Raw genomic sequence first — 24,960 nt, forward strand, 5'->3', positions numbered from 1 at the left:
GTATCAGCCAGGTGCAGTGGCTCACACCTGTAATCACAGCACTTTGGGAGGCCGAGGCGGGTGGATCACCTGAGGTCAGGAGTTGGAGACCAGCCTGGCCAACATGGTGAAACCCCATCTCTACTAAAAATACAAAAATTAGCTGGGCATGGTGGCAGGCGCCTGTAATCCCAGCTACTCGGGAGGCTGAGGCAGAAGAGTTGCTTGAACCTGGGAGGTGGAGGTTGCAGTGAGCCAAGATCACGCTGCTGCACTCCAGCCTGGGGAACAAGAGCAAGACTTCGCCTCAAAAACAAAAACAAAACCTGGTATCAGCACATAAAATCTGAACTGCAGGGATGCCAAGAGACTGGTGAGGAGAACACCACAATCATCCACATTAGCGGCTCTCCTGTAGGGATATCTGGAAATCTGTGGGAGTGTTAATAATAGGGTAGAATGCTAATGGCATTTAGGAGTAGGGACCAGGAATGTTTAATGTCCTATAATGCAAAGGACAGAATAACATAAATTATCCAATGCAAAATATCAATAGTGCCCCTTTGAGGAATAATGCTACAGTTGAAATATGAAATGCTATAGTTGAAAGATGATCTGACCAGGATTAAGTTCACTGATGGAGAGTATCTCTTTCTTACCGAAGCAGTCTTTGTCTTCACCCTGCCCACCACCCCCACAAAAAAATTTAAAGGACTGCTTTTCAGTTATCCCCCTGCTCTGCTGGGTGAGAAGATAAAATGAGGATCCAAAGTAAGTGACAAGAAGAGAAATGTCAAGAACCAGGGTGAAAAAAAAGATGGCAGAAATGAACAACAGATTGTATCTGGGTAGATACAATGAATAAGTAAAAATTCATTTTATCCATGTGACATTCTTATTCCCACAAAGACAGTCATACCCAAAATTATACAACTATTATAGACAAAGTCAATGGGATTCAGAAAACAAAACTATAAAGCTTTTCTGGAAGCAATGTAAAAGGTATTCAACTCACCTCCTCCTGATCCAACATTTGCGTCTTCAGTTTCTCTACTAGTTGACTTTGCTGGTTAATTTCTTCATCCTAGAATTGTGAAGTATCCGGTTAACCAGTAGCTAACAACCTGGTTCTAGTTGTTTCCCAATACAGGTTATAAGATTACTACTCCCCAGAAATATTTCAAAACCATTTCTCTAAATTCAACATTGCTTATTTTAATCTCTTTTAAGAAAATGGCAAAACAAAAGGAATTTCTTTCAATTATCAATACTTATAATGGTCATGTACTTCGAACCTGCCATCTCTGCTTAAAATACATTAAAAATATCAACTTAAGAAAATATTTTCTTCTAATCTCTTTACTACTCTTGTTCTTGCCTTCCATTCTATTACGTTCTTAGTTTGCTATTATTCATACTATTGACATTACTTCTATATGCAAAGCAGGAAGATATTATTTCCACTCTATTGTGTTTCCCTTAATCTCTTACATCATCTTTTATTGGAGTCTTCAGAGCCCTGATTCTACTAACAATTGGTATCATTGAGGCTCCCAATGACCCAATGCCAAATTTTCATTAGAACAGGCGTCCCCAAGCCCCAGGCCACAAAGCAGTACTGGAAGCCTGTTAGGAACCAAGAAGCACAGCAGGAGGTGAGCAGCAAGCATTACTTGAGCTCCGCCTTCTGCCAGATCAGCAGCATTAGAATATCATTAAGAGCGCGAACTCTATTATGAGCTGTGCATGCAAGAGATCTAGGTTAGAGGATCCTTATGAGAATCTAATGCCTGATAATCCAAGGTGGAAGTTTCATCCCAAAACCATCTCCCCGACCTGATCCACGGAAAAACTGTCTTCCCTGAAACCAGTCCCTGGTGCCAAAAAGGTTGGGGACTGCTGCCTTATAAAGTTCTTTTAGCTTAAAAAGAGGGGGAAAAAAAGATACATGCTCATATAGTTTCCACACAGAAATTGAAATTATGACTTTTTATTTTGTTAATACAATAATTTTTACAAGATTAACAGAAATCAAGGAAGATGTATAAAGATCCTAAGTGCCCACAGCACTGAAATCAGAAAAGTTAGAAAATAAAAACACCCATGTCAATAGTATCCTAATATAAAACAGACCAAAATCAAGCAATACCTACCTTGTCATCAAGCTGTTTGTATAATTTAGCAATTTCTTCTTCACACTTTCTTCTTTCAGCATCAGTAAAATTTCCTATAACTCCAATTGCGGTTGCTGGTTTATCATTGGTAAGAGTAATATCTTTATCCACTGTGAAAGCTTCCAAGTTGGCTTTCTCTTTGTCAAACTGTTCATCAATAGGCACCGTCTCCCCTAAAATAAGAAAATAAAGTGGTTAATAAAAAAACGACGTCTAAAGCTAATTTCAATTTCATTCCTTTAATTTTTTTTTTTTTTTTTGAGACAGAGTCTCAATCTGTCACCCTGGCTGGAGTGCAGTGGTGCAATCTAGGCTCACTGCAACCTCTGCCTCCAGGGTTCAAGCAATTCTACTGCCTCAAGACTCCTGATTAGCTGGGATTACAGGCGGTCAGCACCATGCCAGGCTAATTTTGGTATTTTCAGTAGAGATGGGGTTTCAACATGTTGGCCAGGCTGGTCTCTAACTCCTGACCTCAAGTGATCTGCCCACCTTGGCCTCCCAAAGTGCTAGGATTACAGGCATGAGCCAGTGCACCCAGCCTCGTTCTTTTAAACTTTTTCTTCTCTGTGTTATTTTCAAATAATCTGTCTTCAAGTTCAGATTCTTCTGCTTAATTAATTCTACTACTGATGGTCTCTTGCATTTTGCTCATTTTATTTTTCAGCTCCAGGATTTCTATTAATTTTTTTAAAAATTATTTCGATGTCTATTAAATTTCTTGATCTAGTCACTGATTTTGCTGAACTATTTCTACGTTTCTATGCTCTAAATCTGTATTTAACAAACTTAAGATGACAAATTCTTAAGTTATTACCATTACGCCATCTGTTGAGTTCATTTTCAAGCCACTGAATAGTGTTCCGCAGGATCTTATTTTTTTCTTTTTCTTTTTCATACTTCTTTTTCCACTGTTCTGCAGTTAACTCCACATTGACACAAACTGTGTTCTTAATTGTTTTGGCCCTAAGAGATGTAATTGGAGGAAAAAAAGGATGAGACTGAAATTATTTTTAATTTTATCTATATAGAATATATGTATATATGGCTAAGAAACTTATGCTTGTCCAGTAATCTCTTAGACTAAATACTAAAAGCCGCAACATATGACGTTATTTACAACTCAACTAACTTTGAGTCTGCTCCAAAATCTGTGAATAGCTTAAAAAAAAAAAAAAAATCAACAAACCACTAAAAATAAAAGACAAAGGCCTATATTTTTCCAATTTGTTTGCAAGGCTGAATTAAGAAATTACTGTTGAAAGTCAAAGACGGAATCATCATTACTGATCTTCCTAATCATCTCATACAGATTATATTAACCTGTCATGCATGTCTACAGGCTTAACAGAGGATTATGTTTGCCAGGCTTTGACCTCATTATTTGATTCAAATGCTTATTTTCTTTAATACCAAATTACAGCTTGTCACACAAATTTGACTAAAATTACATCTGACTTTAATGTGTACTAAAACTTAAACCAAGCAGTCTAAAAATCAGACCCACCTTGTATTATCTGTCATCAATTCAAACTGAGTGTGTCTAGCACAAAACAGTATGTACAGGTTGGAATAACAGCTCACATTTCCCTACATTTTATAAACAAAAGGTCTATCTAAATTTAGGTTTTGTACTTTCTTAACAACAAACCTTTGGCCAAATAAGAGTGTAGATTTTGTTTCAGACTCATTGTATGATGATGGAGAGCAGCAAATTACAATAGTGGTTCTACAGTTGCCACCTAATGAATCTTGAAGGATTCTTGTCATTTTACTATCTCGATATGGAACATATGTCTGCATACAAAAACAAAGAAAGAAAACAAGACCAGTATAATAAAATGTTATTATAAAATAAACTCCCAAAAGACAACTAACTTACACATACTGATTCAAACACAATCAATCTCAATCTCTCTTTCTCTCTCTCTCTCACATACACACCCAGGCACACATATACACCTATATTTAAATAATGCCCCATAAGGTAACAGGGAGATAGAAGACATGTATACTCACACTACCCTCAGCCAAAGCAGAAATAACATTTCCAAGAGCAGAAAGTGACTTGTTGATGTTTTTAGCTTCATCCAGCACAGCACCTTCAGCTCCAGTTTTACTAACCTATACATAAGATTTCAAAAGAATGAAACAAAATTACAAGTTTATAATTTTCTTTACATTTTCTAAAATGTTCATATGTCATCAATAACCAGTAAAAAAGAAAAAAGAACATGAAAAGCTTCATGATCTTATTTGCCAAGCATACCACCATTTCTTGAGTACTACTCTTAAGAGTTTGATTAGAGAGACATCAGATTTTATCTGTAGTTTGTAGGTACTGTTGAAAATAACCAATTTAAATGTAAATTTGTAGTTCATTAATCTGTTAGTCCCCTTTGCTACATTAGAAAACAGGAACCTTCTAAAATTGGCTAATGCGTAATGTTGATGTTGTAACTGTTAGAAAACAGAGACTGAGTTTAAACACATTATATAAGCAAATCTGCTTCTTTTAAAAAAATATAAAATATCTAAATATCTATGTTGTGTTTTTTTTTTTTTTTTTTTTTGGAGACTGAGTCTCACTCTGTCACCCAGGCTGGAGTACAGTGGCTTGATCCCAGCTCACTGCAACCTCCGCTTCCTGGGTTCAACCAATTCTCCTGCCTCAGCCTCCCCAGTAGCTGGTATTACGGGCATGTGCCACCATGCCCAGCTAGTATCTATGTTAAAGATAGGTCAGAACAATAAATTAGCAATGTTGGCTGAAGAAATAGCTTAGGAGATTTCTCAGATTAGATAATCTTTGAAAGATGTGTGTAAGACGTCAGAGTAGAACGGAATAGATATATCGTTCTAAGCAGAAGAAACAAAATTAGCACAACAGCAAAAATGGTCAGAGGTCCCTATTATAACATTCAAACTTAATTTGATATAGACTAGAATCAGACTGTATAGAATTGTAATAATGAAACAATCATCCAAAGGAAAGAAATAAGTCCAACCAAACCAGAAAAGACTAATCGAGTTACCAGTTTTAATAGGGACCCCACTGCCAATATGGATAAAATACGTATCAAAAATTAGAAAAGGGATATCTAATAAAGTTTATAACAACATATGCTGAACAAGTTCTCACTATGAACATATCTTAAGTCATAGAAACCACTTATGGGTTGAACTAGAGTATGGTCAAACAACAGTAACTTGGAACTGATTATTCAGCTGATATCATCATAAAGCACTGGCATCAGCGGTTACAAATCTCAGGTTACCAAATCCAGTTTGGTAAGTAAGATGCAACAATGAATCCTGCGTAACTCCCAACTCAAACTAAAGTTTACAAAGATGCTTAAATATTTGTCAAAATACATGAAGACTTTACCTTTTCACTACCAGCTAAATCAACCAGATAAAGTTTTCCACTCAGCTTTTGTTCCGTTTGTGTGTTCTCTTGTTTGACATTAATAAGAAATATACTGTGACTCCTAGAGCTATGTTCATTCATATCTGCAAGGAAATTACACAAACAAATATAAACAAACATGATTTCCCCTTAACAATTTCCCTGAAGCAATCTTATAATTAATCACCTGGATAAGGATATTTTAAGCTGGTTTTAAATCCTAACCAGTGTTATTTTCTACTTACTTGTAACTGCTACATGTCTGTTGGATTTTCCTTCATCTATGGTATCCATAACTTCATCTGGACTACATACAAAACGCTCTGTGCACCCCTGTGAAATAATTTTTAAAAATATGTTAATGTCTGGCCAACGTGATGAAACCCTTTCTCTAATAAAAAAACAAAAATTAGCCGGGCGTGGTGGCGGGTGCCTGTAATCCTAGCTACTTGGGAGGCTGAGGCAGGAGAATAGCTTGAGCCTGGGAGGCAAAGGTTGCAGTGAGCCGAGACCATGCCATGCACTCCAGCCTGAGCAACAGAGCGAGACTCCATATATTAAATAAATTGGCTCACGCCTGTAATCCCAGCACTTTGGGAGGCAGAGGCAGGCGGATCACGAGGTCAGGAGTTCAAGACCAGCCTGGCCAACATGGTGAAACTTCGTCTCTACTAAAAATACAAAAATTAGCTGGGCGTGGTGGCGCATGCCTCTAATCCCAGCTACTCAGGAGGCTGAGGCAGGAGAACTGCTTGAACCCTGGAGGCAGAGGTTGCAGTGAGCCGAGATTGCACCACTGCACTCCAGCCTGGGCGACAGAGTGAGACTCTGTCTTAAAAAAAAAAAAAAAGTATTACAGGGTTTTCTAGACAACTGTACTATAAATACCTTTACATAGGGAACTCGGTTTTTGTCTTCATGAACTGAAAGGTTGGTCTTTGAAACTGAGAAAGAAAAACAAATGTTAGCAACATTCTCCTAAAACTCTTAACACTGGATATGAAATAACTGATAGGCTTTCCTGAGCAGCCTAACAGCAATAGTTGAACTCTAAAAACATATTAAAACATTGCTCTAAAGCAGACCTTACAGACACAGCAGGAGATGTAAATAGAAACCAATGCAACAATATAGAGTTTTAGGACCACTCCAACCTACCACCCACATTTTATAAACAAGAACATTAACCCTGAATGGTTCAATGATTTGCCTAAGGACAATGTATCTAATTGACAGTTGACAGAAGACTAGAACTCAGGGCTCAGATTATGTAACTCCCAGTCCAATGCTCTAATTACTACTAAGAAGTACCCATAAACATCGCTTTAAACTAGTTATTCTATTTAAAGGTATTCAACTAAAACTTTAGAAGAAAAAAAATTTTGTCTATTTCCAATAACTTAAGACAATTTCATATAGGTTACAAAGAAATAGTCTCACATCTATTATTAAAAAGGAATTAACAGATGTTATTTAAAACTGATTAGCAAGAATTTAACTTACCATCTAACAGGTCCCTTATCTTATCCAAATATATTTCAAAATATGAAACCTAAAGGGCAAATTTAAAAAAACACCCATCAACTAAAATTATATAACTTATTCGCATATTAATATTGAGGTCTAAGTGCTAGGCATTGTTTAGACTAGAGAGACAGTTATCAACATACCAGCCATAGCTCACATTCTAATGGGAAGACATAAATTAGCCAAATTAGCTTAGTTATTTAAGCAGTCTTCCCATTGGACATAAATTACATTATCTTCATCTAAAATGAATTAGAATAGTTTTATGTAGTAGAAACCTTCGAGTTCTGCAGTAAAGCAACCTCCTTTATTTTTTGGAGGAGGCTAAACACTTAATCATTTACGTTAGTTAACATTCCTGTTCATCTAATGGCAGATTAACAAAAATCCAAGTTTACTAACCTGAATGATCTTTCCACTGTACCTTTCCATAAAAACAATTTTTAAAATTAAAGAAACCAGCATTTACTATTTTTTTAGAACATTATCCTTGCTGTAAAATAAAATATAATCTTTCCTCAAGGAATTTACCTTAATATGAAATTCCAAATTTTCATCCATGGAGTAAATATAATTAAAAATATCTTGCACTATTCTTGGAATAATTCCCATGCCTTCTGGATCATGAAGTTTACCCTAAACAAAAAACAAAACTAGACTTCTTAAATAAATTATAAAATATGAAGTAAAAACAAAGAGTTTCAATCTACAACTTATAGTCAAGAAAGGACAGGAACTATATTTTTGTGGAAACGGCTCTGTAAATACCTAAAAAATCCAATTCAACTATTACACATACACAGTACTGTACATCAACCACATGGGTTACCAACAGATCTTAACCCTTCATTTAATCACTAGATTTAGATTATCCATGCTTGTAAAATGTTCATTGTAAAATGAACATAATTAAAAAGGTTTTAGTTTCTTTCCATATAATTCTACATTGTTCCTTCTACTTCGAGGCAAATTCATGCAAATACTAGGACGTCCTTGTTCTCTATGACTTTATGAAAATCAGTAATATGAATCACACTAAAAGAAGCAGTCATTTACTTAATATAGTACACTCAAATAAATGATAAAAACAGATGCTCTTTAGCAGTGGCAGAAAATCACAGGCTGTTTTCTAGAAGCAAAGCTATAGTGGGTCCACATCTATTATTAACAGCAGCACTGATAATTATGGCAACATTCTTATCAGAGAAGAGTGACAGTTATTTTGAGGAAGGAGGAACCAAGGAGAACAGGAAAAAGTTATTTATACTAAATAAAATCAACAACACATAAGCATTCAAAATTTCCCATATAACAGGGTGACAGAAAATTCTTGTCTAAAATGTTAATTATTTTATGGTTATGCTAACTGATAAAACAATCTCAAATATAATCTCAAATACAGGTATCCCTTACTATTTAAACTCAGGAACTGATTAGATTCCAACAATGATGTTACATGTATATTATTTGTATGAGAAAAGGCAATAAAGAGTAAATTAAAATGTTTATGCATGGTGAAATAATATCACAAATAATGAATGCTGTATGTATTGCAAACCACATCTAAGTACAGATTATAAAACGTTACCTCCATTGTGTGTGTCTTCCCAGAGGATGTTTGTCCATATGCAAATATTGTTCCATTATATCCTTCAAGTACATCTATGAGAAAAGATTTTATAATTCAGGGGATTTTTTCCTTAAGCAAGATTCCTAAGAAATTACTTAAACTACAGGATGACAGGGTAGAGAAAAGGTTAAAAAAAAAAAAAAGAAATTACTTAATGTTACAGGAAAATATCAGATGTTTATTCCTAGTGAGGTATAAAACACCCTAAAACACACACACACACACACACACACACACACACACACACACACCCTCTTCCTAACCCTTGCATACTAAATTCTGTATAATAAAATATTGTGGGAGTGGCTGGGTGTGGTAGCTCACTCCTGTAATCACAGCACTTTGGGAGGCCAAGGCAGGCGGATCACAAGGTCAGGAGTTCAAGCCTGGTCAGCATGGTGAAACCCTGTCTCTACTAAAAATACAAAAAATTAGCTGGGCTTGGTGGCGCGTGCCTGTAGTCCCAGCTACTCAGGAGACTGAGGCAGGAGAATTGCCTGAACCGGGCAGGTGGAGGTTGCAGTGAGCCGAGATCGCGCCACTGCACTCCAGTCTGGGTGACAGAGTAAGACACCATCTCAAAAAAAAAAAAAAAATTAGCTGTATGTGGCCTGTAATTTCAGCTACTCGAAAGACTAAGGCACAAAAATCGCCTGAGCCCAGGAGAAGGAGGTTGCAGTGAGCTGAGATCGAGCCACTGCACTCCAGCCTGGGTGACACAGTGAGACTCTGTCTCAAAAAAAAAAAACCCAAAATTATTTGTGGAAAGAGTGGCAAGAAAGATTCAGATTTTCTTTATGCTAATATGAAAGACTCCATCAAAGTTTAGTACATAAAGGATTTATAAAGACATTAAAGGAAATATATAACAACAGTAATTTTCTTAGTGATGACCCATCTAAGCAATTTTCTCTGGACCCAGACTGCTTTCTGTGGTTAATTAAGAAACAAATTTTAAATTCCACTGCTTATAATAAAGAATCTCTTCTATCAGTGTACATCTCAAATGTCATTACATCTACACTCCAAAGCTTTATGTGACCAAAAAGAAAAAAATCCTCTGCCAATTTACATACAGATGAGATTTTAGAAACAAGACTAATTGATGGTTAATTAGTAGCTAATCCTCACAAACCCCGACCTTCCTCTTTATCCTACCCACAAAGTGTAACACTCACTCCTACCTCAAAATCAATTACCAAGAAGTTCCTGTGAAAAAAAATGTTATGAGACAGGGTCTCCCCTCTGTTCAGAGTGCAATGGCACAATCATAGCTCACTGGTCACTGCAGCCTCAACCTCTTGGGTGTAGTAAGCTGCCTGCTTCAGCTTCAAGTAGCCAGGACTAGAGGCACATGCCACCAGGCCTGGCTAATTCTAAAAAAATTTTGTAGAGACAGGGTCTTGCTATGTTGCCCAGGCTGATCTCAAACTCCTGGGCTCAAACAACCCTCCTGCCTCAAGCCTCACAAAGTGCTGGGATTAAGCCCCTGCACCTGACCCTCCTATGAAATTTTTTTCTAGCCTCTGACATTAACATTTAAATATATTCCTTTATTAGGTCAAAGGGGGGAAAAAGGCAATCCTTTGATTTCTGGCTTTCGAGGATTTTGTTTGTTGTTTGTTTTTGGTGACAAGAAAGGTACTATGAAATTACATTCTATTCTAGAGGAAGCCAAAACAAAAAGAGAAGCCTCTGTTGGAAACAGCATATAATAGTGAAAAGTAAACCAATAAGCAAGCCAATCCTTGTTTTTATTCATTATTTTAAAAAGAAAAAAAAACCCCAACATGGGCACAACTAACTGGATAACAGATTTCCTACAGAAACATTTATTAATGAGAAAAAAAGACATCATTACTAACTTCCCTGGGAAGATTTTAAGAGACTCCAAACATTTGAAACTTTCCTTCAAAATCTTTTTATTTTTGAGAAGGAAAGCAAAATTATTTCATGTATCACATTTACCTCTTCCTCTAACCCAATTCCACAACGCACCCCCAAAATATCTGGGTAAAAGTCTCATCCTATGTGTTCTTACAGTATCTGCATTTAATCATAACACTTACCAATGAGTATTCGATCAATTTACCTGTCTGCTTTACTCACTAGCCTGTCAACTCAAAGTCAGGACCGTGTTTAACTCCTAACACAGTGCCTGGCACTCCAGAGGAACTCAAATGCTTGCTGAATATTTATTACCATCATCAATGTACAGCATCTTTCTAAAGCCTCCCTCACCCTTTTAAATATACTTTTGCCATTCCTATGAGAAACAGAGGTGGACAACTCTGAACAAGTATTACTTCTTTCATACTGTATCAACAGAAAAAACATATTTAGGTAGTGAGATAACAGCACATCACATTTTAGAAAGTCACTTTGTATCTCCCTGAACTTCAGCCTCCCCAGCAAAATGACTACTTAGGCAAAAGCTCTGAGAATTAGAAGTCATCATATAAAGTTACTATTAACATCTGAGAGCTTACAATGAGTCAGGTTCTAACCATTTTTTATATATTATTGTATTTAATCATCACAAAACCCCGTGCACTGTACTATTCGTTTTTTTGTTTTTGAGACAGAGTCTTGCTCTGTCACCCAGGCTGGAGTGCAGTGGTGCAACCTCGGCTCACTGCAACCTCAGCTCACTGCAACCTCCGCCTCCCAGGTTCAAGCAATTCTTGTGCCTCAGCCTCCCAAGTAGCTGGGATTACAGGCATGTGCTACCATGCCCTGCTAATTTTTTATTTTTAGTAGAGACAGGGTTTCACCATGTTGGCCAGGCTGGTCTTCAACTCCTGACCTCAGGAGATTCGCCCACTTCGGCCTCCCAAAATGCTAGGATTACAGGCGTGAGCCACTGCGCCCAGCCCACACTGTACTATTATTAGTCCCATTTTATAGATGAGAAAACTGAGACACAGAGAGGTTAAATAACTTGCCTGTAACTCCACAGCTAGTAAGATGAAGCTGAGACGCAAATGCAAATAGACTTGGTTCCAGAGACCTGCTCTTAACCACTGTACTATATACTGAAGGAGCAGAGGAACCAAAATAAATACAAGGCAGGCTACATCTGGAAAAACCAAAGGTGAATACAGCGGCAGAGAGTTCAGGTCAGGAAGCCATGGTGGAAAAAACAGGAAATCTACAAAGACCTGATGAGATGCTTATCATATAGTGGGCAATGAATAAATAGCTACTTAACACAAGGGAAACAAATCACTCAGATTCAGAATTCAAGAGAATACAAGTGGATAAACCTTATTCAAAAGTAACAATTGTATCTAACAAATCTACAGATAGGGAATGTTAATAGCCCTACATAAAATCAAGTTATAAACTTGTCCAGATAATTATGAGCCAGTGCATTCTCAGTGAACTTGTCAGGGACCCAGAGAGTACTATCTGCTTTCAGGTCATTACTGGCAACTTGCTCATCAAATCCCTATCTCAAAAGAAATCCCAGCTGGCCCATCATTCTGCTGATCTTTGCCTACCAACAATTTCTAACCATGGCTTCTCATCCAATCTGTTTAACAATGATTGTCCCAAGTACAACCTACCATGTATTTAATTGCTTTCCTGTCCTCACACCTCCCTAGGTACCCACGACCTACCCCTACGCCATCTTTCTCCTTAAATATGTGTATTTATTGGTAACTCTGCCACATTCATATCCTTGTCCAGGACAAGTCCCACCAGCTACTACATGCAGTCTCCTCCAAAATGGTACAGAGCACTTGGGTAAAGATAAAAGGAAATCATCGCCAGGTGATACTGACATAAATTACAAAGGTTGCATAGAAGAAGAAAGAGATTATGATAGAAACCTTGTATTCTAACACTTGCTGGAAGTCTAATTTTGTACAGTAGAAATAGCTGAGACTATGAGTTTATCCAAAATACAAACACGACTGATTGAATTAATAATGTCCTCTAAGAAGACAGAGGACACATGCCGGGCGTGGTGGTTCACGCCTGTGATCCCAGCACTTTGGGAGGCCAAGGTGGGCGGATCACCTGAGGTTGGCAGTTCAAGACCAGACTGACCAACATGGAGAAACCCCGTCTCTACTAGTAACACAAAAATTAGCAGGGTGTGGTGGCGCATGCCCGTAATCCCAGCTACTCAGGAGGCTGAGGCAGGAGAATTGCTTGAACCCGGGAGGCAGAGGTAGGTTGCAGTGAGCCAAGATGGCGCCACTGCAGTCCAGCCTGGACAACAAGAGCGAAACTCCGTCTCAATTAAAAAAAAAAAAAAAGAAGACGACAGAGGACACAATTAGCAGCTGATACCTGTATTGTGCTTAACAACTCCTAGTACCTATTTTGCACAAGAAGAAATGGAGACTTGGAAAGGTTAGGTAACTTGCCAAAAGTCACACAGCAAGAAAGTGGCAGAGCCTAGAATTCAATCTAGGACTGTCTGATTCTAAAGATTATACTCTTACCATATTACAGAGAAGGGAACTATTATCCTGAACGCAGTTCCAAACAGTAAAGCAGGATGAAGAAGGGACTGAAATTTTGAGAAAAGAAGAGAAATTTCAGGAAGCAAACGATTTCATCTTAGAACTGCAAATAGTAATAAAATAGAACAAAAGTAATAGATGCATGTATCCTAAATGTCAGGAAAACAGACTTCATCTTTTTCTTTTCCTTAAGGTTAGGTACCACTTAAAAAACAACAGATTTTGAAAAACTCTGAGTATCAGCCTATTATTAAGAGACTATGTAACTAAGGATATACAAGAGAAGAGACAGAACTCACGAGAACAGCATGAGAAAGATAAAAGTCCAGGATAAGTAACTTTAAGACCAAAACAAAATAAAAACTAAGGCCCTAAAAAGAACTTTTAAAGTCATATTCAGAAAAAAAATAAAGAATGAATGAACCTGCATTGCTTAGGAAAGACCAGAAAATATTAACTGATGATATTAAAACAGAGGTACTTCTATTTACTACCATCTTCCACAAATATGATCCTCAAAACAGAACAACAGAATAAACATTGTTGAAAGGGACTTTAAGGTTTATGTGGATAGTACAATAGCAAAAGAATGGCTTCAAATGAGCCCAAGTTTCTAGTTACTAAGGAGGATTACGTTCCAGGGATAAAAATCTCACAGCTACTGTAGGTTACTTTTAAAAGCCAAAGAGAACAAAGGTAATAGAAGACACTAATGTTATTTACATTTTCAAAATGGGAAAAGGGATAGATTATGGAAATAAGTATACCAAAATTTTATTAAGTAAAGACTATGGTTGAACTAACCTCATTTCCTGTTTGGATATGGTTATTCAACTGGTACTTCGGGCAAATACTAGAGTCATGCACCATCACTTGATAAAAGGATTCAAGTTTTTCATCATTTTCTTGTGAGTATGTTGACAAACTAAGGACTAGCCAATTGTATAGGTAAGAGACTCTGAAGTCAGCTGAACACCCAAACAGTGTGATTGAAATAACTGCCAACAATCTTATTCATTTTAGAAGATTAACCTAGGGACATTAGGCACTTTATAAATGGTTTAGAATCATATTTTTCAAACTTCAAAACCTTTGACACTTTAATAGACTTATCAAATGTGCTGACAGCCAACTTACTAGATCCCCAGTAAGATAATTATAAAAATAAAACTCAAAATATGATTAAGAGCTAAAATGAACAAAATGGAATCTGCACTTTAAAGGTTTGCTCTCCAAAGTGCAAGTATGGAATGGGGCTTAAAGCTGGCGGCAAGAGATACAAAAAAGACCTGTATATTCAAATTGCCCATGAATTCATGAATCGGTAACTTTCTATTAGTTAGAAAGCTGATGTAATCTTAAACTGTACTGATGAGACAGAAGTATGTCTCAATCAAAGAATGTAGTAAAATTGTGTTCTATGATCGATCCCTCCGGAAAACCACATGATGCTTACAACATGATGACCCTGTTCCTCTTTGTTGCAGTCATTTACATAATTACAAGTGTTAATTCCCCTTCATTTTATGAAGATGTCAGTACCCAGTTCACTCTCTCTCACCAATACCATTACTGTTGTAATAAAACAGTACTGGTGGTTTCAAAGTCTGTAGCAGATAATCCCACTAAAATACCCTGGCCTCTCAGCTCCTTGACCAAATTTTCTGCGATCTTATTCTTTCTTCATTTTTATTTTAAAAACAGAGATGGGGTCTCGCTGTTGCCCAGGCTGCTCTCAAACTCCTGGCCTCAAGCAATCCTCCCACCTCAGCCTCCCAAAGTGCTGGAATTACAGGTGTGACCCACCATGTCTGGCCTTATCCTTTCTTTACTACCTCGGAAGTCAACTCCATGACAACACCTTTACCTTTTCATTACTAACTGCATTGCTTCCATAATCTCAATTTCAAGTAGAGATACTAATCAACTTACGATGGGGTTACTTCCTGATAAATGTTCTGTAAGTTGAAAATACCCTAAGCTGAAAATGCATCAAACACATCTAACCTACCAAACACCATGGCTTAGCCTAGCCTACTTTAAATGTGCTCAGAACACGTACACTGATCTACAGTTCAGCAAAACCATCTAACACAAAGCCTATTTTATAATAAAGTGTTAAATATTTCATATAATTTATTGAATACTATACTGAAAGTGAAAAACAGAATGGTTGTACAGGTACTAGAAATATTTCTGTCGAATATTTCTATTGAATGTGTATTGCTTTTGCACCATCGTAAAGTCGAACAATTTTAAGTTGTTCTAAGTCAGGGACTGTCTGTATTCACCTTCTATTACTCTGACCAGTGCCCTGATTCCAACAAATCTTTGACCCCACTGAGATCTACAACCCACTAATGTTACCACCTTTTTTCACTGCCCTTCAGCCTCCCTCATATCCTTCTTCCTGTAACTTAACCACCTTAGATCCTATGGTCCACCATTATAATCACTCCTTTGACTATATCCTCAATTCTCTTGTCCCCCACTTCCCTCTTTTGTACTCACCTAGCAAAACTCCAAATGGGCAAAAATTCAACTCTTTCAGCAGCTAACCTCGAGTGGGCCCTTAATACTGCCTGGCAATACTCTCACACTGCCTGAATCCATCCATTTCATGCCTTTTCCTAGAACCTCTTCCCCATTCCTCATCTCCATGATGACTTTGCTCCCTGTATTAGACAATATGAAATTGATATAATGAGTACATACACATTTTCCCTCCCTCACCTCATCTATAAACCTTCTGTAACTCCACTTTATCTCCTGTTACTAGGATGAGCATTTGTGCTCCTATGCTATCCTAATCCACCTATTTTTATACTGAATCCCAATTCTTTTAATGTGGTGAATGCCACAACACAGATTTTGCCTCAATCTAAGAAGCACTTTGTAACAACTACAGCTGTCAAAAAATGAAATAAATCATATCACAAAGTAACAGCCATTCCTTTGATTAAACAGATTTCTACAGTAACTGGAAGTAACTCCAGATAAACAATGAGCACTCTCTCAGCTTTAAAATTCAATGGTTTTAGAATATATAAAGTTTTAAATATTCTTGTATAAGTTATAGTATTAACTGGAATGTACATACTTTTCTCACCCTTGGCAACCCTTGTTAAATTCCTCAAGGGATAGGTAAGTCTTTGGGGAAGGAATAACAATGGAATGGAAGAATGATAGACTGCCATTTTCCACTACTTTTTAGAAATGTGTCTAGCCCTTTTGTTTTCATTCTCATACTGTTCTCTTTCTAGAACTGCCACCTTGGAAACTCTCCTGGGAATATCTAATAGAAATGCATCTCTTAAGAATAAGTGTGTAACATAGTTCTCATAATAACCTTAATTAGGTACTGTATATAATTAGATCATGGAATTTGAGCAATAGAATATTTACTAATTGTGTTTGACCTTTTTATTATTTAAACAACTTTCTTCTGCAATTAACTTAGAAGAAAGGGGCACTAAAATGAAAAAAGAAAGCTGAGTAAGTAGAAAAGATCACAAACTTATTTACTTATTGCTGAGACAACTCAGCAGGTTGAATATATTTACCTTTAACAATCTTCTTTGCACAGTCATTATACACTTGCTCTTGAGATGTGCTTGACTGGAACACCCGATCAAATGCATAAGGCTTGGACTGAAAAACAAAAAAGTGTTTCAACTATACAAATTAAAGGTAAATGAACATTTCTAACCTTTACAGATGCCATCATATAATATATTTAATCCTCAAAATAGTATACCTAGTATGCATAATTTGATATCATTGAATCTTTGAAGTAGAAGGGATCACCATGCACAAATCCATTAGAATAAACTCCAGGAAAACAAGAATGGTCTTTAGTCTTTGCTGCATTCCCAGGGCCCAGTAATTACAATTATAATTCCCAGTAATTATAATTAGCACTACTATGGCAGCCAAATATTGCTGAGTGATTTTTATTTTTTTAAATACCTATTTATTTATTTTTGAGACAGGGTCTCGGTTCTGTCACCCAGGCTGGAGCGCAGTGGCACAATCACTGCTTACTGCAGCCTCAACCTCCTGGGCTCAAGAAATCCTCCCACCTTAGCCTCCTGAGCAGCTGGGACTAGAGGCATGTGCCACCATGCTATGTTGCCCAGGCTGGTCTTGAACTTCTGGGCTCAAGAGATCCTCCTGCCTCAGCCTCCCCAAGTGCTCGGATTACAGGTGTGAACCACCGTGCCTGTCCTGCAACAGCTTTTCAACCATTCTTTCATTTAACAAATACTTATGGAATGTGAGATGACATGCTAGAATGATAACCAAGAGATTCCCTCTCTGCTTTAGTGGAGCATAAATAATAGTGGGGCAGACATTAAAAAATTAAGTGACCAGAATTCTGACTCATGCAATTGAGTGCTATGAAAGTGCAATGAGAGAATATAGGAGGAGAACCTAAGTCTACGGGAAAGCAGAATATCAGGGAAACACCCTTGGAGAAAGAATATTTAAGAACTGAAGAATAAGCAGCAACTAACTCATCATCACTCTCCCCAGTATTAGTCATGAAGGGTGAAAAAGGTTTCGTGTAGGAAAGTAGTCTAGGCACTGGGAGGATGCTTAAAGATCCTAAGGCAGAAAGAACAGTGTAGCATTCAAGAAACCAATGGAAGTTGTTAAGTTGAAGTACAAGGAGCAAGGATCAAATGCAAATATCAAAACGGTTAAAAAGACGTCATCTTATTCTGAAAACAGCTTTGATCTTCTGGACCCCAGAAATGATACTGGGGACTCCATGGACCACTCTCAGAGAACCACTAATATAGTCTGAGAAGGAGCCAGGGGTATTGAACAAAAAAAAATCAGTGGTGTCCATGCAAGTCAAAAAATAATAATTTTCAAGGAGGGAGTGATTATGTCAAATACAGTTGTGAGGCCAAGACAAAACTAAAAAGTACTCAATGACAAAGGTCAGATTGGAATGGATTGAAAAAGAATGGGAGGTAACCAAGTGGTGCAGAAAATCTGCTGTATGTCTAAGAAAGTTATTTTTTTTTTAAGACTTGTAAGACCTGAGGAAGTTTAAATGCTTGCAGGAACAATTTTAATAATCTAGGAGAAAGACTAGGTATCCAAAAATAAGAGGCAAGGGGTTCTAGGTATTTGCAAGTATCTGCCTGCTCTCTAGTTTCTCCTAAAGGAAAGGAAGGAAGTTGGGCCCTAAAACACAAAACAATCATGACCCCAGAAAAAGCCCTTAACATTAGAAAACACTTCGTTAAGTCTTAGCTGAAAAAGACCTACTACCCTCCACATCCCCACCTCAAAGTCTGAAATAAAAGTAACAATGAACCAGACACTCATAAAGCCATTCCCAATTCCCCTTTCCCTTGCTACCTCCCAATAAATAGGCCAGAAAGCCAAATACCTGTTAGCCTAGTCTCCCTGCAACTAGTAGTCACATGACCAAGCTCTGAATAATATGAAGTGGGGGTCTGTTCGAGGTCTCTGAGAAGGGTGTTGTTATCCTGATAAAAAGGACCATCTCAGCTAAAACTGCCCTTTCTCCTTCCTGGAATGAATGCCTGGAGCTGTAGCATCCATCTTGCAAATATGACAAACAGGATGATGAAAAGCAACAGCTAAGGACGACAAAGTATAACAGAGTGAGGAACCGTGAAGGGCCTATATCCAGGCTTTTTGTTATGTGAGAAAAACATCCTCTTATTTATTTAAGCCACTATTAGCCGTTGGTTTTTCCTCTAAAGCTGAAAGCATTACTGACAGATACAAGAAGCTGATCTCACTTTGGCATCAATTTAAAATAGGCATCGATGTCTGATTATTCTTTAGTTGTGACATATGTGAACGTATCCTTTTCTCAGATGCTACTGAAACAATTAACATTCAATTCTACAGGTGTGACTAAAAGAAATCTATTATTTTACTGCTGACACAAGATATATTCATGGTGAACAATTCTGAAAACAAACGTTAAGTACAATCAAAATAACAATCGGCACCCAAAAACGAACCATACTAATAGTTTTTTCTATGCAAAAAGAAAGTAATTTTCCCTCATTTATCCAGCAGACATTCATTTAGTGACTATAAAGATACGAGATATTGTAGATAAGTAACACAATTTTAGAAATAATTAGTACAGACTGTAGGGTTCGAAGAGTAATAGAGGATAAGGCCAGATAAAAACCTGAATACTAAGTTAAGTTATACACTTGGATCTAATATAAGTGATCAAGTAATGTCAAGAGAATTTTATATGTATCTACAAATATACTCCTGAGTAGCTGGGACCACAGGCATTTGCCACCATGCCTGGCTAATTTTTGTATTTTTAGTAGAGATGAGGTTTTGCCATGTTGGCCAGGCTGGTCTCAAACTCCTGACCTCCAGTGATCCACCTGCCTCAGCCTCCCAAAGTGCTGGGATTACAGGCGTGATCCACCATGCCTGGCCTCAATTTTTACATCAATAGAAAATAGTGCCCCTAAACCATTTACCAAGAGATATGCCAGAAATAATGTAAACAGCTTCATAATAGTAAACAGTTTTAATAGTAAAGCCTGCCTTCAGAAGTACTTTATGAAGCTGCTTACTCTAGTTACCAACTCCAAGCAAACATATAAACTACCACTACAACCTTACTAAAATAATATAAATGGCAACTATTAAAAGGTAACACACAAACATAAAAATAATTGAGACTGGAGTGATTATCTTTCTAGAAGTTATTGTTAAATAAAAATTAAGTGCTTAGCATTAAGTTGACAAAACAGTCTTGATTGCAAAACCAAATGATGATTTTGTAATACTAAGTAAGACGAATGTTTTAATTAAAGATCTAGCCATAAATTACTGACTCTGGCTTCCTGGAATGAAAATCAAGACTCTGTGAAACACAAAAATTATTTCTAATGGTCTATAATTAAGGCATATCTCTATTTTTCAAATAAATTAAAGAAAAACTCATCTGGACATCTGTATTTTTCAAACCTGGTTTTTAGCCTCGAAATGTACATTATGCAGCTTTTAATCCCATGTGTCTTCAAAGATCCCCCAAGTTTCAGATTTCAGTATTACTAGTAACTCCAAGTCACAAGATGCATTCACATCTGATTGATGCTTTAAGGGGACAAATCAAAAAGGAATAAGTTGATCTCAACTGCATACCTTAGGTTCCTTAAGGGAAGTGATTCCTGTTTGAGTATGCACCGACCAGGCTGAAGACCAAATTTGGTTATGAAGGACACCCTTCTGGCAGGGATATGTCTTTCTCTGGAATTCTGAATAGCAGATCATTTCAGATCACTTGGGAGTGTATTATATTAGATTGTCCTTAGTTAAACACTATAGTGGGCTAACATTCTACAACTGTAAAGGTATGTGATGATGGTTCCCTCCTCTCATTTTTCCCTCTTAAGGTAATCAAGAAGGTTCAAATACCAAATCATTCACTTGAAAAGCGAGAATGTTGTTTTGCTTAGGCAAGGAACTGGGCAAGATTATCTAATTAGTTTTATTCTCTTCTAATTTCTCGGAACTACCACAGCTTGTTTTTGGCAGCCTTTACGGTGTACCATATAAGGAATAATGATTTGTAAAGATACTTAATGATGCAAATAACCATATTCTACTTTCATGATTCATAAATAGATAGATGTAATTTTTTTACTGATTTTTCTTCCTGGTGTTTTTAGCAAGCTCCTAATTTTTTCTATTGATTTTTTTCTGGTGTTTCCAGCAAGCTCATTTCAAAGACATAAACTGTTTCCCTGTCCTCCTTGCTTTGCGGTAACAAGTTCTCTTATTTAAAGCAAATAGTTTATATGTATATCGCTTAAAGACTTTCATAAAATAATTCATTTCATTCGATGTTACATTTATAGCACTTCACCAAGCACTTAATTAAAAATAAATTCTGTATTAAAGGCTGTACAGCATACACAGAAACACTATGAAAGATTTGCCTGCCATGGTGTCATATTAAAATCACTGATTACATGAGTAGCAGGAAAAAAGTTTAGACAAAGTATTAAAAACTCAAGTTATAAGAAAATCAGAATCCTTAAAAATTACTTTCTCCATGAGCACTGATTATGCTTCTAACATCATAAACTACAATATTCTTTCAATTTTGATCTAAATAGAAGATTGTATACAAAATGTTCTTAAATCATGTTTTTAAAAATTTAGTTTTAAATGCTGCATTGCAGCAATTCTCTCCTAAACTGTTCATTATGAATCAGGATTAGGAACCAGTAAAATGAAAAAACCAAACCGAGAAGATTTTACCCACAGATTTTCCAATTCTGCTCCTCCTGGCTGCTCTTATAACCTTTTACAAAATGAAATAATTCATTTAAAAAATTGAACAAAAATATGAGACCTCAATAATTAATGTCGTTACTATATGCAAGAAACTAGTTTCTGAAAACAATGAACCAAAACATGTTGCCTTTCATTTTTTAAGGCTATGTTATTCAGTTGTAATGTATTTTTGCTTACACGTAAAAAAAACAAAAACAAAAAACAAAAACAGGCCAGGCGTCGTGGCTCATGCCTGTGATCCCAGCACTTTGGGAGGCCAAGACAGGTGGATCACCTTAGGTCAGGAGTTCGAGACCGCCCTAGCCAACATGGTGAAACCCTATCTCTACTAAAAATACAAAAATTAGCTGGGCGTGGTGGCGCGTGCCTGTAATCCCAGCTACTGGGGCGGCTGAGGCAGGAGAATCGTTTGAACCCGGGAGGCGGAGGTTGCAGTGTGCCAAGATCACCCCACTGCACTCCAGCCTGGGCAACAAGAGCAAAACTCAAAAATATCTCAAAAAAAAAAAAAAAAATCTCAAAAAAACAACCCAACCAACCAAAAAACAACTAAAATGCTTATCAGCTTACCTAAAGGTTAACTGTTCATTACGGATTCACAAACCAACAACCTATCCATTATTCCTAATATTACCATTTATATAGAGTACTGAAATTTTGAAACGGAACTTATAAGCAACTTTTTCCCAATGGAAACCTAGAATAAATGTATGTTTCCTTTGTTCATTTTCCTTTAGTTCTTTCTTCATAGTTCATGTCGTATTTGTGCCTCATCAAAGTTTACCTTCTAATCTTAGTACATTTTATGAATCCTAAATTTTAGCATTCCAACAAAAAGAATCATAGTGATAACTACAGATCTGTGTAAACACAAAATCTGAAGAAATAAGACATTCTTAAAACAAGTGTAAACGGAAAAATAGGTTTGATGTGCCAACCACTGCAGAAGCTGAGTACTGTAAACCACAAAAACTCTTAAGAAACTAATAGCCTCAAGTTTGACAACTAATCCAGGCCTTGCAAGCCTCCTGACTATATGTAAAATATACCATCCCAAAGGAAAAGGATTACTGGGCTTAACTACTTCGCCTCTGCCGGGCTATGATGTCATTTACACAAGAGTTTTTCTAGTGGACTTGTTAACAAAGAACTCGCCTGACAGTCTTTACACAGTAATAGTTGGCAATTGTTAGTGGCCTAACGACTTGTTTGCCAAAGGCCTACCAAGGAGCTAAGACAATTCATTTTTTGGAGCTGAACTTTGGAGAAACTTTCACATCAAAACCCTAAAGAACTTTAGTCTGTCTTCAGTGTCAATGCTTTCAATCATCCTCGTCCCATCTCCTGTGACCTCTGCCCTATTTCCAAATTAAATAGCCCCAATACAGTATTAACTATAGAATGACATTAGAGGAAAAATTAACATATTAAAATTTCATGCCATGGTAACAACGTAGAAAGTTAGTTCTACTACATAGCATTACCAACAAAGAGCAACATAATTTAGTCACTGTTTCGTATGCCATACTTTACAATTAATTTTTAATCTCCTTCAACTAGGAGTGCTATTTTCTCAGACCTTTCAATGCCAGAGATCAGACCTTTAAAAACCCTCACATTCTGGTCTCGCTGACAATGATCACTCAACTCTAGTTATGTTTTTCATTACAAAAAAACAGTATCTCACTATTCTTGGGATTACCAAACAACAATTTTCTTCAAGATAGACCTTAACTGCAGAAGTATGAATCTAATACTGGTCCATTTTTATCTTTTTTATAAGTTTGTTTTTATAACACTTTCTGTCTGATATAAAAACAAAAAGTTAATACTTTTTCCTAGGCTGTTATCCCATAAAACCTAGCAAGAATGCGATTTGTCTTTCGGAGCACTTATCTGACCCAACCAAAGTCGGCTAGGTCTGCTAGATTAAACAAAATTGATCATCCTGTTTCAAAAAAAAAAAAAAAGCTCAACTATTTCTTTCTACAATCATCGATTTGCCATTTGTAGTTGTTAACATGAAAAGTCTTTCATCACTCAAAAAGTGGTGGATGAAAGTTGGAGGTATAGATAATATTTGTACCTCTTTTTGGTGCTTTTTCCTTCTCCCAGAGGGAAACAATACGGTTCAAGGACTGGTTATGTTTCCATAAAACTAAGCATCTTTACTAAAGTACACTACGGCTTATCTCAGAGCTCAATGTCCCCAGCCGAACTTTATATTAGCATTACATATTTTCTGAATGGCAAATTTGGGGTTAATCCAAAACACCAACAGTATCCGTAATTGCACACACACACACACGCAGACAAACGTGCACTGAACTTGCTGCCCGGACGTTCCTCCATTGCCCCAGGTGGGGGAGTGTCCAGGGCTGAGGCTGGGCGCCTCCCGTCTCCCGACGCCGAAGACTGGGGTGGGGGCGATCCAGGAACGCACGCGAGGCTGCGCAGTCTCCCTCCACTGGGTTATCGGAACCGGCAAACCCCGCCGGGGAGGGCTGGGGACACCGCCGCTCCCTTTCAATTCTGCACCCTGCCACTTCCCTAAACTCCCCGCACAGGCCGGCCCGAAGAAGCGGGAGGAGGGATGCCGGCGGGGGTCACTCACCGCGATCACGACCGTGTCTTCTCCCTGAAACTTGGCGATGTACTTGTCGCCGCGGTTCACTTCAGACTCGTTGAGAGGTCTGAAGCGACACATCACTTTGATGTTGCACTCGGCCAGGTCCGCCATCTTTCTCGCAGCCGGGGCCGGCGGCCGGGAGCCACTCCCCGCCGCTCAGTCTTGCAGGGAACGCGCCGGACCTGAGGGCTTGGGGTCGCGAGGGCCGTGAGAGGCAGCAGTCAGCTGCGCCGCGCTGCGCTTCCCCGGGTGGAGGCGGCCGGGGAGCCGGGACTCGAAGAGCCGGCGCCGGCAGCCGTTAACCCTAACGCTCACTTCCGATCCATCATGGCAGCCATGGCGGCGGCGGCGGCGGCACCGGGGAGAGCGTCCGCGGCTCCTCAGCGTCCCCCTTTACGGTCTTGGGCGGACTGCGGGGGCTGGGGAGGTTCTGGGGACCGGGAGAGTGGCCACCTTCTTCCTCCTCGCGAAGAGCAGGCCGGGCCTACCCGTCCGCCCGCTCTGCCGTCCGCTGGCCGGCCGGCTGCTGCGCGATCACTCCTGAGGCCGCCGTTGGGCGACAGGGCGGTGCGGGAGGAGGACTGCGCAGGCGCAGTGGGCCAGGCGGCCCGGCGACCAATCGGTGCGCGCGCTCGCACCCGTCCGCGGCGGCCGGGCTGCCGTTTCCACCACCACTCCTGGCCCGGGGTCGCAGATTCAAATTTTACTGCACTGCCCCTGTCGCAGAAGTTCCTGGGGAGGCAGGGCGGCAGCTCCCACCCGCCATCCCAAGCCGCCGAAGAATTCCCCAGAGCTAAGGCAGACGC

At 38.3% G+C, this 24,960-nt stretch overlaps 1 protein-coding gene across 1 annotated transcript in view; it reads right to left on the reverse strand.

The window, feature by feature from the left end:
* Window positions 1-24,743, reverse strand: part of KIF5B (kinesin family member 5B) — a 47,516-nt gene extending 22,773 nt beyond the window's left edge. The window contains exons 1-13 of the mRNA XM_003814799.5: window positions 24,140-24,743; window positions 16,761-16,848; window positions 8,678-8,751; window positions 7,621-7,725; window positions 7,066-7,114; window positions 6,451-6,506; window positions 5,808-5,895; window positions 5,542-5,666; window positions 4,173-4,277; window positions 3,805-3,950; window positions 2,971-3,119; window positions 2,133-2,326; window positions 995-1,063 (exon numbers count right to left, since the gene is read on the reverse strand). Coding sequence (XP_003814847.1) covers window positions 995-1,063; window positions 2,133-2,326; window positions 2,971-3,119; window positions 3,805-3,950; window positions 4,173-4,277; window positions 5,542-5,666; window positions 5,808-5,895; window positions 6,451-6,506; window positions 7,066-7,114; window positions 7,621-7,725; window positions 8,678-8,751; window positions 16,761-16,848; window positions 24,140-24,265 — 1,374 coding nt within the window. The 5' untranslated portion in view covers window positions 24,266-24,743. The remainder of the gene's footprint in view (window positions 1-994; window positions 1,064-2,132; window positions 2,327-2,970; window positions 3,120-3,804; window positions 3,951-4,172; window positions 4,278-5,541; window positions 5,667-5,807; window positions 5,896-6,450; window positions 6,507-7,065; window positions 7,115-7,620; window positions 7,726-8,677; window positions 8,752-16,760; window positions 16,849-24,139) is intronic.
* Between the last annotated feature and the right edge of the window lie 217 nt (window positions 24,744-24,960).

Source organism: Pan paniscus, chromosome 8 (assembly GCF_029289425.2).
Source record: "Pan paniscus chromosome 8, NHGRI_mPanPan1-v2.0_pri, whole genome shotgun sequence".
In the NCBI taxonomy this organism is placed as follows: domain Eukaryota; kingdom Metazoa; phylum Chordata; class Mammalia; order Primates; family Hominidae; genus Pan; species Pan paniscus.